This window comes from Urocitellus parryii, chromosome 4, assembly GCF_045843805.1.
Source record: "Urocitellus parryii isolate mUroPar1 chromosome 4, mUroPar1.hap1, whole genome shotgun sequence".
NCBI classification, from domain to species: Eukaryota; Metazoa; Chordata; class Mammalia; order Rodentia; family Sciuridae; genus Urocitellus; species Urocitellus parryii.
The window spans coordinates 47,011,164-47,026,067 of NC_135534.1; the positions used below are offsets into that span (position 1 = coordinate 47,011,164).

At 37.7% G+C, this 14,904-nt stretch overlaps 2 protein-coding genes and 1 non-coding gene across 3 annotated transcripts in view; all 3 read left to right on the forward strand.

Moving 5' to 3' along the window:
* The window catches only part of Pik3c2a (phosphatidylinositol-4-phosphate 3-kinase catalytic subunit type 2 alpha), a 113,339-nt gene extending 108,219 nt beyond the window's left edge, over positions 1-5,120 (forward strand). The window contains exon 33 of the mRNA XM_026398977.2: positions 2,048-5,120. Coding sequence (XP_026254762.2) covers positions 2,048-2,230 — 183 coding nt within the window. The 3' untranslated portion in view covers positions 2,231-5,120. The remainder of the gene's footprint in view (positions 1-2,047) is intronic.
* A 6,313-nt stretch (positions 5,121-11,433) lies between these two features.
* Positions 11,434-14,053, forward strand: Rps13 (ribosomal protein S13). Its single transcript, XM_026398988.2, has 6 exons — positions 11,434-11,504; positions 11,649-11,697; positions 11,874-11,952; positions 12,703-12,872; positions 13,362-13,462; positions 13,975-14,053. The coding sequence occupies exons 1-6, from the start codon at positions 11,482-11,484 to the stop codon at positions 14,006-14,008; spliced, it is 456 nt and encodes a 151-aa protein (XP_026254773.1). The 5' UTR covers positions 11,434-11,481; the 3' UTR covers positions 14,009-14,053.
* LOC113189966 (small nucleolar RNA SNORD14) lies at positions 13,710-13,799 on the forward strand. Its single transcript, XR_003301710.1, has one exon. It is a non-coding gene; the product is annotated as a small nucleolar RNA SNORD14 (small nucleolar RNA).
* Positions 14,054-14,904: the final 851 nt, after the last annotated feature.

Below are 14,904 nucleotides of genomic sequence, written 5' to 3' on the forward strand. Positions count from 1 at the left end.
CGAACCCGGGTCGCACGCATGCAAGGCGAGCGCGCTACCGCTTGAGCCACATCCCCAGCCCTGAGCTGAAGTCTTGATGCCGTATAGTCACCTGTGGAATCTTAGTTATACCTCTTGGAGCCACAGAAAACTACTCCTTTCTTCCTTCTTCATGGCAGCCCTTCAGATAATTGGAGTTCAAATGCTCTTCCTAGTAAAACATTTTCAGTATTCTCTCCTTCATCTGATAGGTTATAGTTTTAAAATAATTCTCCTTTGAATCTCATTTAATTTGCTGCTAGGGATTGAACCAGTATACTAACAAACACATACTCTATCACTGAACTATGTTCCCAGCCCCTTAGAATGTGTTTGAATCTCTCTCAGTAACCCTCTTAATATAGAGTGCTCAAAATCAAAAGCTGTAGGCCGGTCACAGTGCAGCATTCCTGTAAACCCAGAAACTCAGGAGACTGAGATAGGAGGATCTCGAGTTCAAAGCCAGCCTCAGCAACTTAGCAAGGCCCTAAACAACTTAGAGAGACCTCGTCCTAAAATAAAACATAAGAAGGATTGGGGATGTGGCTCAGTGGTGAAGTGCCCCTAAGTTCAATCACTGGTACCAAAAGAAGGAAAAGAAAGCAGTAAGAAAATCATCAGCTAACAGTATGGAGCATAACTGTGACTTAGATGAGATACTTGTGGTCAACTAATAAGTTCACTAACCTTACATCTGCTGAAGTCCCTCTACCTTGCCCTTTTATTTAACCACTTCTTTTGTATAAATCACGTTATTTTTATACCTTAATGTTACTTCTGTACAGAAGTGTCTGGATAGCTATAGGAAGGAAATCTGAATTTCATCATGGTTATAAATTAAAACCTAAGAAGATGCTTTCTCTTTAAAAACATATTCAATCCTTGGCAAAGACCTATTGGTATTATTCTCAGAAAAGTAGTACTTTTCCTAGTTAGTGTTATACTGTCAAGAAAATGAAATGTGGGGGCTGGGGATGTGGCTCAAGCAGTAGCGCGCTTGCCTGGCAAAGATGTTGTGTCTGCCGAAAACTAAGAAAAATAAATATTAAATCTATCTATCTCTCTCTCTTTCTCTCTCTCTCTCTCTCTCTCTCTCTCTCTCTCTCTCTCTCTCTCTCTCTCTCTCTCTTTAAAAAAAAAAGAAAATGAAATGTGGACAGGTTTTTTTAAGTTGTTTTAGCCAATCAATAAGAATTATGATTAAAGAGATGTTTCTTGAATTTATAGTGAGGCTTTATGGAAAAATTAAAATTCTAAATGTTGTGATGAGAATTTGATATAGAATTAGCTTTGCAGCACTCTAGGTTTGCTGTAAACTACAGTTTTACTAAAAGTTCATATTTAATTATGAGAAGTTCATATTGAATTATGAAAAATTATAACTTCATGGTACATAGATTCTACAGAAAAAAGATAACAAAAAGAAAATTCTAGCCAGTCACAATGGTACATGCCTGTAATCCCAGCTACTCAAGAGGCTGAGGCAGTTCAAGGTAAGCCTTAGCAGTTTAATAAGTAGTACTTTTCCTAATTGGTGTTTAATAAGTCAAAAGATAAAGGGCTGGGTAGAGTACTTGCCTAGCATGCCCAAGGCCCTATGTTCAACTGCATTACTACCCACAGCAAAAAAATTTCCCTCTGTTTTTGTAAAATAATTGTTAATTATGCTATCCCTCCCAAGTTTCTTCCTTTTTTCCCCTTTTCCCATGTATTAGATCATCTTAAGGTAACTGCCATGTAATATCTTTTCCTTTCCCCATCCCCTCCATCTCAGAAAAAAACATGTTTCGAGTTTTTATTTTTTAGACAACCAGTGGGATTGGTCCTGCTTTAAACATCTCTTATATCAAACATTCACAGGAATAATAATGCAACCCAAGACTCCTGAAATAGAAAATGTGCTTCTGAAATATTGAGGCAAACCATATCATCATGATGTCATTCATTATTCACATTTTGCTGAAAGTATTCCAAGAAATCAAAAATGTTAATATGTAATTTTACTTTTTCTTTTTATCCTTTGCTATAGCTTGTGTACAATGGATATAGCAAAGAAACCCTAAGACAAAGAGAACTTCAACTGAGTGTACTCAGTGCAGAATCTCTGCGGGAGAATTTTTTCTTGGGTGGAATAACTCTGCCTTTGAAAGATTTCAACTTGAGCAAAGAAACAGTTAAATGGTATCAGCTGACTGCAGCAACTTACTTGTAATTTAGTGAATTTCTCAGATTTGGAAGCAAGAAGAGTTATAAATGTGTGTATACATGAATGCATGAAGATTTGTGAACTTTGTATAGTATTTTTATACTTGTGCAAAAATTATAAAGTTAAATATACTTACTGTATTTTAACACATCAGTTGGACCAATAGTCAGGTAACTAAATTTTATAAAAAATTTCAGGAAGCCATTACTGTTTTAAAGTCATTTAAAATGTTACAAATCCTAACCTTGATAAGTCCTGAAAAAGACTTTTGAAGTAGTACTATATCAGTTCAGCCATCCATTTTGCATTGTTTCCTATACAGACATAGTACATTTGTTTTTCTGTTATGCACCTTTTACAGCTTTTACCACTGTTTAAGTTCACAAACACCAAAGTAATGAAAAGATGCAGAATGTTACCGTAAAATGCAGCTGCTATTCGTAGGGCTGAAAAGCAAAGCACAAATAATAGATAACTATGTTAAGAACTACTAAGTAGTTTATAGAAAATAGAAGTTTTTTATTCATTTGTTAAAGCCTTTTTCAGAATAAGTGCCAATTGCTGAAGTTGTAAATAATGGTGCCTTACTTAACTTTATATGCATCACTGGCACTTAATTTCTGATTTTTTTCCTGACTTGATAAATAACAAGTAATTTCCCCACACTTTTAGTTTATTAAGGACAAAACATTGTGTACATTTACTGATGTTTTTCCCAAAAAACCATAATTTTCTTTGCTTCTGTTGTGTTACTTATTTTAACCATCAATCCATTTAAGTTTTCATTGCCCAGTACTGAATAAGATTTGTTGATATACTTGTATAATAAATTCTATCATTCCATAATAATCCTACACTTAACTCCTTGGGGTGTAAATTGAACCTGGATAATTTCACTTCCATATATATTTACTTTGTCATTAAGCAAGTGAAAATCGTCCACTCCTGTGCCCATTCCTGTTTGCATTAGAACTCCGTGAGTAGTATAGACTCTTTACAGAAAGGAACCAGACAAAGATTGTAGGGTCCAAACATCTTTATGAGAGTTCATCTTATAAATTGACATTTGTAAACATTGTATGTTCACATATAAGAATTATTTTCCATCATTCAATGAGATTCAGAAATCATAAGGGATAGAAATGAAATTATTACACTATAACCATTAAGTATAACACTCATTTTTTTACTATTCACCTTCAGGCATAATTTTGTTTAGATAATTACATATATGTAATAACTTTCATGGTTAGAATGGAAATTCAGATACTTTTAAAATGGTAACAGAGATGTAGCAATCTGGTCCTTCTGAGAAAACTGACAAAATATGCAGTAAAGAGTATCAAAGAGAGAAAAGACAATCTCTAATTCAGTTGTCCAGAACAGAATTTTTATAAAGTATGCAAATGTTTAATATGAATGATACCTACAGAGCAGAAATAAACATTTTAAAATAACAAACTTGAAATTTTTGGTGCCTAACACTAATCTGTTTGTAGCTTAGTGGAAAAGTGCTTGCCTAGCACACATAAGGCCCTGGGTTTGATCCCCAGCATCCCACCCTCCCCACAAAAATAATTTGTTGGAAAACTCACGAGTGTGATTTTCTATGTCTTTTTAAAAATGTTAAAATGTGTTGTATATTTACTAAGTTAATTAAAATGCAGATCAAAGCACCACTGTTTGCTTTTTCCACGTACAGTTAACATTTCCTTGAAGTGTGTGAGTAGTTTTGTGAATGTAGTGTAGCACTAGAAATTTTCACTTAAGCTTTTGAGACCTAATTCCATTCCATGAGTTGTCAATTAGTACTGTTAAAAAAAATACTAATATCTTGTCAAAAGGTATTGTTTATTGGAGTTAATATGGACTGCTTTTTTTGCACTCTGTCACAGCAGTGTCTTTTAAGCACAAATAGAACTAGAAAATGTGATGTCACTTTTCAATTACAAGAAATCTGAATTCATATCTAAAAGTGTATATTATGATTAATATTGTACAGTTAAAGTGTTCAGAATGATGGTCATATTTTCTCTTAATTTAACTCATTTTGTGCCTTCTTTGGTCATGAAAACACCTGTATTTTAATATAAGTTATTTCTTTGTGAAATGCTAAGCTTCAGCCCATACCAAAAAACAAAAACAAACAAAAAACAAGAAAGAAAAAGGAGGGGAGTCTCTTTGCACTACTACTATCATCAATTCTAAATTAGTTGAAATTTTTAAATGTTTTTTTTTTTAACTTAAAGTAAATCTGAAAAACAAAAGTCTAAACAAACTAGCAAAGACACTAATTTGCATAATGACAATATTTTATAATTTATTGAGTAAAGATAATTCTGCTGCATGTAAGTCTTGTACTAGAAGAAATCTTTCTTCTTGCATTTTGGGATCTGAAGATTATAGTTCATCCCAAGAACCTATTATTTTCTCTGCTGAGGAACCCAGTGTAGAACCGGCACTGAAGTTTTCATTATTGCCTTATATGAATCTATAAATACTTAAGTGTTAAGGCATGTATGATCTTTGATAAAGTATTCCTTTTTTCAAATTCAGGTTGTATAAAAGTTTCAAAATCTTGCCTTAAATTGTTTAACTGTTCTTTCTAGAATTCAAGTTTGTGTCATTTAAAAAAGAAACACTTTTGATAAACTTAGGGTCAAAAAGGATTGAAGCCCCACTATTATAATCCATAGATTTACTTACATGCTGTTTCACTAGCAGTGCAAATATGAATAAATTTAACTAATCTCATCTATAAGAACCAAATACTTTAATTATATTAGGATAGTGAAGAAAGATGTATAATATTTTTATTAATACTTTGAATATATTCAATTGAATATATTGAATGTGACTTCATAACTGTACTATGATTATATTAAAATATTTCTAAAATAAGGAAACTGCTGCTGTTTCTTATTGATATCATATTTTGATTTCAAACTTTTGAGCTCACTATTGGTATTTTTTGCTTCTCATCTAGTTCAGTAATCTTGGAATTTTAGAATGGGCCTATCATTTTCCTGGAAAATAATAAAAGTCTGACTTTTGTGTGTGATTCTTTGAAGCTCTGATTGCTACACTTTGCTATAGCCCTCATTACCATTTCTTAGATGTGAAATGCTTCTCAGCGTTGTCCCCATCGAAGAAATAAAAGGAGTAAGATTTATTCAAGTGTGAAGAATAGAAACAACTCTTGCAGAGCCAAGAGGGGACTCAATAGTGGTCTGAGTGTGCTAGTCTAGGATTTAGGTCAACACTATTGGTCTTAATGCCAATCAGAGTTTGGAAAAGCAGTAATGCTACTCAGTGACTTTTGAATCTGAACTTCCATTCAGGTGTCTGCCCCACTTTTGTTTTCTGAACCTTGGTCAGGAAGTGGGAAGTTGAGGTGGTAGGATCATGGATGCTTGGAGGTTCCCGCTGTGGTGCTGTGTGGAGTGGGCATATGGACCAGAAAGGGTCCAAGCTGCCACAGTGTAACAGGTTGGTGATCCCTGGTTTGCCTCAGCCCTGGCTTGCTGTACCTCAGATCCACACTGGCATGGTGGGCTCTGCCTAGCCATGGCCTGTGCTCCAGCCCACTCAAGGCTCCTCTCTGCAGCTCCTCCTGGATGGCTTCATACCTCCCTCTAAAGAAGTGACCCTAACTACTATCAGGGGAAAAGGATGATACCACCTTAGGCTGAAAAGGGACACAGTGTCCTTCTACAGAAATATGGCTATTGCACTCCCACCACTGCCCTAGATTGGATTTTTCTTCTAGGATTCCATTTATAAAATGTGTAGTTGGATAGACGCTAGGTGAGAAGAAATAAATTTTACAAGAAGAATCAGTAAACATAGGCCAAACATTAAGTATCATAACAGAGGAGCTAAGAAGGGAAGAGTCCATGTTCATATAATATAAAATAATATTATAGCGGTGTGGGAAAAGCCATCCCACCCTTTAGGAAGTATGTATCTTGACATACACCAATGCAACATTATGAGAAGAATTGCAAAGATGGGCTAATCAGAATGTCCTTTGTTTTGTTGTTTTTGTTTTGGTACCAGGGATTGAGCCCAGGGGCACTTGCCACTGAGTCACATCTCAAGCCCTTTTTATTTTGAGAAAGGGTCTTGCTAAGTTGCTGAGACTGGCTTTGAACTTGTAATCCTCCTGCCTCAGCCTCCCAAGTTGCTGAGATTTCAGGCATGTGCCATTCTAAACACCTGGTTTAGAATTTCTTTATCATTACTTATCTGCAAGTGCAGGTGGCCCTCAGGTCCTTTTGCACAGAAATTTCATCCTTTAATGGTTCACAGGAACATTGGTTGGTGTTTTCCTCTCTGGACGTGTTGATTGTCAGGGTCTTTTTCTGAGCTGAAAGGCTTAAATTGAGAATGATTAATCTATGAATCAATCCCATTTACCTTTACTGCTCAGGGAGCCATTTTTCCCCATCCTCCAACCTTGGGTACGTAAAAATATATCAGGTGCTGCTTCTTCAGGGTATGAGGGTCAAAGGAATCCCAGTGGTTCAAAATGTATCTTATTTTTTTTTTACATTAGAGCTTTATTGTTATATGTAGTAGTTGGTTCATGCTGATAAACTCATACATGGAATTAAATTTCAGTTCATGATCCCTCTTCTAACCCCCCTTTTCCCTCCCATCCTCCCTCCACTCCCCTGTTCTCTTTCCTCTACTAGACTTCCTTATGCTCATCTATTTATTTATATTTGATTGGTTCTTTTTACTTATGCATAACGGTGAGATTCCCTGTGGTATATTTATATATGCACATAGCATAATTTTTAAAGAATTTATTCTGCATTGTCTTCCCGTATTCATCCCTCAACTCTGGCTCTCAATCTCCTCCTTCTACATTATTGGTGTTCCCTTTACCTTTATGATATCCCATTCTTATTTCCTTTATCAAAATGTACCTCAAAGGAGAACTTGTGCCAGAGAGTATTACCCATCCTTCTGAAGAGTGCTCCACATTAGGTGTCAAATAATGAAACCAGAGTTTGAGACAAAACTCAATTCTCCACTTCTGTTGGCAGGTGGAATCTGTGTAAGTGTCAGGCCTCTGCAAATAAGGGTGTTTTAGTGTTAACAGCTAATCACAGCAGGGAATGCTTACCAGGGTCAGCCCTTAGGGTCACAGCTGGCAAAGCCCAATTCTCCTCCACTACCATTGAGTGGCAAGTTGCAGTTCTTAATGTGGGCTCTTCCCTCCAGTGTTGCAATAGACTGTAGCAGTTCACTGCCAACTTCTTTCCAGGTTCTGGTCACACAAATATGAAGAATGAAATTCACAGGACAATGGAAAGCAAGAATGAAAAGAATAGGATATATTCAATTGTGAAGAATAGAAACAGGATTCTTGGAGAGACTAATAGGGAACCCAATAGCAGGTTATCAGAAATGTATACCTAGAGTCACTGGCCTTTGGTAATTTATTTAAAATATTAAGTAGCCAAGTAAATAGTCACATTCTAGATATATCTACAGACTTGAAAAATGTGAATTCTACTCCTATACCTTCATCCTGGAATCTCAGCATGAGGCCATGGTTCATTGACCTTGGTAAGTTTATTATATACACTTTAAATATATACAAAAGTAGACAAGAGTATAATAAACTCCATGAATCAATTCATCACACAGCTTCAACAATTATTAGCACTAACCCTATTTGATCTATATTAACTAAACATGTGCCTAGGAGTAGAAACATTTTTATTTTATTTGGGATACTTAAATCTGTGGATCAGTAATTTTCCTCAATTCTGTGTATTTGGTAGTATCATCTATCATTGAAATTTTTAAATGTTTTTTTTTTAAATTCTCCTTTGTTTTTAGAACTCTGATAAATGTATGATAGACCTTACCATTCTCTTCCATGTCTTTTTTTTTTTTTTTTTTTTGTACCAAGGATTGAACCCAAGGGCACTTACACCACTGAGTTACATCCCCAGCTCTTTTTATTTTGAGACAGGGTCTCACTAAATTGCTTAGAGCCTAAAATGTTGAAGCTGGCCTCAAATTTGTGATTCTCCTGCCTTAGCCTCCTCAGCCGCTCTTCCATGTGGTTGTAACTTCTTGCCATATTCCCCCAACCTCTCTTTTTTTCCCTCTTCCTTCCTCTCTCCCTTCCTCCTTTTCCTCCCCACTTTTTTTTTTTTAATATTTATTATTTAGGTGTAGATGGACACACTCAATGCCTTTATTTTTATGTGGTGCTGAGGATTGAACCCGGGTCCCGTCCAAGCGCTCCACTGCTGAGCCACAATCCCAGCCCACCTCCCCACATTTTTTGGTTGGTACGTGCTACATTCTCAATAATTTAACCTAACTTCTTTTCCATTTCACTACTTCTATGAAGTATTAAATTTTGGTGGTTGTATTCTTTGTTTTAATAACAGCTGTTTTGGGGACTGGGGCTATAGCTCAGTGGTAGAGCATTTGCCTGGCATGAGTGAGGCACTGGGTTCGATCCCCAGCACCACATAAACATAAGTAAATAAAATAAAGGTATTGTGCCATCTACAACTAAAAGGGTTTAAGAAAAATAAAAAAGAACAGCTGTTATTTTTGCATGATGATCCAAGAAACAGACTGCCAACATCGTTCAATGGGGAAAGAAAAGGTTTTTCAGCAAATGGTGCTGGGACAACTGAATGACCACATGCAAAAGAATGAGGAGGACTTTTACCTCATACCACATATAAAAATGAATTCAAGGATGGGCATAGTGATCCACAACTGTAATCCCAGCAACTCAGGAGGCTGAGGTAGGAGGATCACAGGTTCAAAGCCTGCCTTAGCAATTTAGTGAGGCTGTAAGCAACCTAATGAGATCCTGTCTCAAAATAAAAAGGAACATTGCTCAATGGTTAAGTGCCCTTACGTTCGTTCAATTTCTGGTGTTACTGAAAGGTGGGTCCTTGTCCCCTATGCCAATCCAATAAGAGGTCACTATTTTGAGAAAAAAGAAAAAGCCTTATTGCTTTTCTAGCAAAGGAGAAACACTTGGGGACTCCTGTCCCAAAGGATGTGATTCTGCCCATCAGCAGGAACAGGGGGCTTTTAAAGACATGACTCAAAAGCTACATTCCATGTGTTCTCTGTCGGAAGTTGTAATTCACTTGTTAATTTGGGAGATACTCATTTCTGAGATCTTCTGGTACCATCCCCAAAATCTGAATTACTTCATTCCTATGGTTGGTGTATACTCAGGGACAGATAACTCTACCTAGGATGGGGAAGAAAATAATCCTGTTTCCCCTGAGATTAAGGAGGAGGAGAGGAAGAGAAAGAAACATGTCCATTTTAGAAATAAATTGTGGTGACAGAGCAGCAAGAGATACAATCAAAGCATAAAGTGTTAACCACTGTTACAAATATCTGAAAACCAAACTTGAGATCTTGGAGAATAGTATTTAAGCAGTAGCAACAGCAAGAGAAAAAAGCTCTAAAAGAAACATGTTACCTTGCAGGATTAGAAAGGAGTGTGGCTGGAGTGTTTGGAATTGGGTGGAGAGTGGTAAGAAATAAAAAGACATTAAAAAAATCTGATTTACAGCATTAAAAGATCACTCACTGCTAAGTTGAGTATGGATTGTGTTTAAAGCAGGGAAGAACACTAGTAAAAGCACAGTGATAACAGCATTTAGTTGCCAGATCAGAAATGAAGGCTGCTAGGGTATAGGGTTCTAGTGGAAATGAAGGGAAGAGAATGGATTCGTGATATATTTTTTGTGATGTGCTGAGATGATTATCTTACAAAAAGGAGAGGAAAAAATGTGTACGTATTTTTAGCAATTGGAGTAAGTACTGAAAGGAAGGAGTATAGAGTGGTAGCTAGAGATAGGGACTGAGAATTAGAGCCAAGTTTGAGATACCTATCTATTTAGTCTAAAAATGTAAACGTGGTGAATTATAGGAATACATCTTTGCTAGGGAAAAAAATTACCCAAAGAAATTATCCAGTTTGAAGTCCCTAATGTTTTGGAGGGAAAAATATATATATATTCAGCAAATAGGGATAGGTTGAAATAGCGAGGGTGGACGTTTTTAGTACCTAAAGATTTTTTTTGGTACGGAATCTAACCCAGGGGGCTCATTACCACTGAGCTACATCCCCAGCCCTTTTATTTTTGGAAAGAGTCTAAGTTGCTAAATTGCTGAAGATGGCCTTGAACTTGTCTCAGCCTCCTGAGTTTCTGGGATTCCAAGAGCGCATCACTGGGCCCAGAATCACGTGGAGTATTTTTAAACCTCTCACTAATCACTTTAAACTTGTCGACAGGAATTTGTTTTTAACTAAGCTTCCTCATTTCCAGGATCATGGTTTGGATTTTGTTATTTTGAACAAAGCTATTTCATTGGCCCACTTTTTAAACGCATTGTGTACAAGCACTGGTTCAGTCTTAGAATTTCTTAAGTGATGGAAGATCTAAACTTCCTTAGAGCTGCTTTTCCCAAGAAGTTCAAGGGCTTCATTTTCATATTCATCTTCCCGGATCTGGCAATCTTTTCATTCCTGCCCGCCAAGCTGTCACTCACTTGGGTAAGCCGCTCAGCAAGGCTTTGCCTAACCCGCCAGCCACGCTTCCTGCAGGCGGACGTAGGGAAAAGAGCGCTGCTGAGGACCTTCGTCCTTCGAATATTCGGTTTGGTCCTTTACTGTCAGTGGTCTCTCCGGAGACTAGATCAGCATCTAAATAAGTTGAAGAACTTGACAGGGCGGCGGCTGCCAACCATTCCAGTCCAGCATTCATAACACATTATTGTTATGTGAATAACAATTGTGCCCTTGAATGAAAAGATGGGGCAGCCTTTAAAGGAATGAAGAGGGACGATGCAAAGGAGCGCTGGTGAAGGAATGAACCCTCTGTTATGGCTGAGCCCTGCAGCTCTATCTAAGCTCTCCCGACTCCTGCCCAGTATTTGAACGTGTACGAGTTGGGCGCTGGCAGCACCGAACTTTGATTTACTCAATTTCCCGCTCTGGCTGCAAGACAGCCCATACATACTCCGATGGTCTCTGGGCTGCGTCTTGCTGTCTCAAACGCGGACGCACACGCACGCCGAAATGCATTTTGGGATATGTAGTCACGCCGTCGCCGGTGGCTGTGAAGCGTAGACACGCTCTCTCCCTGCGAGGAAGTGGGGACGTATGAGGTCACTTCCTGCGTGCGGGGTGATTTCCTGCGGCGTTTCCACCCTCACTCTCTTTTTGGTTCTTTACTGCCGCCATCATGGGTCGCATGCATGCTCCCGGGTGAGCGCGTGGCTTGGAGTCGGATTGCGGATTTGGGTCGCAGGGATAAGGGAGAGGAGAGAGGGTGGGCTGCAGTTTGAGGGGATGATGTTCTGGGGTGCTGTGTACGGGCCGCCACCTCACCCCGTCTGCTTCTCTCCCCAGAAAGGGCCTGTCCCAGTCGGCTCTGCCCTATCGCCGCAGCGTCCCCACCGTAAGTAGCACTGGGGACTGGGGAGAAGGTGGGGAGGAGAGTGGAATTCGTTCCTCGAGGGAGGCGACTCCGGGGTGTGGAGACGTGTGCACAAGTCTTGAGGGTGGAGGGGGCCATCGTACTTCGGCTCCATCCTTCGTTTCTCATCCTAAGGCCGTTTTTTGTTGCATAAATAGTGGTTGAAGTTGACATCTGACGACGTGAAGGAGCAGATTTACAAACTGGCTAAGAAGGGTCTGACTCCCTCACAGATCGGTGAGTGTGTTCGTGTCTAATGCATACTCTATGGCCTTTTTTGACTTGTAGAAAAAGGTTCCTGCGCAAATATGCCTCATAAGTGCCCTAGAAATAATTTACCCGGTTTTTTGGCTTTACTTTTTGTTGAATTTTCAAGTTAAAATCTGATGGCAGTATTTTGAAGTAAATGTTAATAGTTTTTTCTATTTTACACTTGAAGAAGCTGAGGCATGGTGTAGCTAAAAAACTCTCTCCAAATCTTATAACTATAAAGAGAGAATTTGTAACTGGCTACACCTTGTGTTTGACACACTTCATTACAAGTGCCAAATATTTTCCTGCTATGTGTTGGGTTCTGAGAAAATTAAAAAGGCAAAATATCTTACTTTATAGAGATTATAATCTAGTGGAAGTATGACATACTAAAAGAACATTTAATCAACTATTAAGTGATCATAAGTAACAAGATTTTAAAGAAATGATGTTTGTAAAAACAAATGGATTTATATGTGTGTTCAGCAAACTCAACTATGATGATGGTCTTTCAACATTTTGCAGTTTCCACCAGAAAGGTTTCCCTTAGTATTAGGCAAACCTTCTTTGGATGTCTGCATGATCTTTGCATGCTTTCTCATATTGGTTTCTGTGATTTATCAAAGTAGACCCCATCATAGAGATAGGAAGGTGACTTGCCTTCTGAACCTAATCCTAATGTGCATTTAGCATTTGGTGTTTGTTGGAAGTTACATCATGTGATTCTCTTTTTAGGTGTGATACTGAGGGATTCACATGGTGTTGCACAAGTACGTTTTGTGACTGGCAATAAGATCTTGAGAATCCTGAAGTCCAAAGGACTTGCCCCTGATCTTCCTGAGGATCTCTATCATTTAATTAAGAAAGCAGTTGCTGTTCGAAAGCATCTTGAGAGGAATAGAAAGGTAAGAGGGTAAATAAAATCTGTTACTAAGTAGACTTGCTTATACAAACTCACTTTGGTGAGTATGCATCTGATTTGAATTATTTAAGGTGACTTAGGACACAAAGTTAGGCAGGATTACCGTTACTTTTAAGTAAAAATCTACCAGAGATTTTTTTCCCCCTCTCTCGAAAATATTGGTGGACTTTTCTTTAATGTTTATTTTGGTATTGGTGCTTAACCGCTGAGCCAAGTCCTCAGTCCTTTTTATTATTTTGATAGGGTCTTACCAAGTTGCTGGGGTTTGCTTTGAATTTAGAATCCCCCTGCCTCAGCCTCCCAGATTGCTGGGATTACAGGCATGTACCACCACACCTGGCCCAGCCGTGATTTTAGTACAAGGATATTGGGATAACTTTTCATTAAAGAAAGTGCATGGCAGCTCTACATTGCCTTGTGAAATTAATTATTTGCACTAGTTTTTTTTTATTGTATTGAATTTTATCTTTAGGATAAGGATGCTAAATTCCGCCTGATTCTGATAGAGAGCCGAATTCACCGATTGGCTCGGTATTATAAGACCAAGCGGGTCCTTCCCCCAAATTGGAAATAGTAAGTATCTATCCTTCGTTAACTGGAATCAGCCTGATAATAAAGATTCTAGCTCTTAGAGCTGGGGATATAATATAGCTCAGTTGGTAGATATTTATAAAGACAAATAGAGGGCCATAGTTTACAGGCTTCTTGCTTTGGACCATGAGTAAGTCCTTTGTCCCCCCTTGTTTTGAGATAGGAATAATAATTCCATTTCACACTTCTCCCAGGTTTTTAATGTAGTTTTGATTTTTGCATGAATTGCTCACTATGATGATTGCTATCCAACATTCGCAGTTTCCACCAGAAAGGTTTTTCCTCATGTTGGCCATTCCTTCCTTGGATGTCTGAGTGAGCAATGTTATTCATTATGCTTGAGCACGATGAGCTTATTTTGAAACTCAGTTTGGTGCATTTATTTGGGTTTATTTTAGCTGTTTTGAAATAGTCTCATTAGCAGTGAGAGTCTATGAATGGATACTGAGGACTAATATTGATCCTAATTTTCTCTTTCCTTTTTTCCTTTTCAGTGAGTCATCCACAGCCTCTGCCCTGGTGGCATAAATTTATGTATGTTACTCAAACAATAAAAGCATTGTTTAACTAAAAGTATGTTTTGTATTTCTTTCTCTGAAGAAAAAGAAAATCCAGAAACTAGTATGTTTCAGTGATTATTATGTGTTGATCTTCTTGTTGTTGTTGACTTTATTATAGGAAAGTTTGTTAGCTTAGTATTATGATTCCACAGGAGCAGAGTGATGGCATCCATGTATCTCATTCTTTCACTGGCTCCCTAAACCAATTGAGCAGCTTGTAACCTGATGGTTAATGCTATATATGTACAGGAGAACTAAAAGAGACCAGGAAGTAAGGACTGTTTATTTTTATTGATTATCAATTTTTTTTTAACCACTGAGCTGTATTCTTAGCCCTTTTTATTATGAAATGGGGTCCTGCTAAGTTACCCAGCCTGACCTCCAACATATAATTATGTGTCAGTCTTCTCAGTAGCTGGGTTACAGGCATGTGCTACAGTACTTGGGTCAGAGTATTTAGTTTACCTAATCCTTAATAATGTACATAGATGTTAAAAGAGGCAAATATCAGTTGGGCACAGTGGCATATACTGTCATGTATAACTAAAAAGTACAAATAAGAAAAAGAAAAAATAAGAAGGGCTAGGAAATGTAGCTCAATGATAGAGTGCCTTTGGGTTCGATCCTTAGTACTAGGTGGGGCTGGGGAGAGGTACATTAAAAAGTTTAACAAGTTTAGATTTCAACCTTTAAGAAATTCTTTTAGTTAGATCTGTCACTGCAACAAATTTAAGGACGCTGAACATGAAGAAAGTGGCCCATCCAAGTATTTAGGGACTACAGGTACATTTGTTGCTAGCATTACTTAGTAACCTTTTACTTTAGCATTACTCTAAGCACTAATAAAAATTGTTCAGATCAATA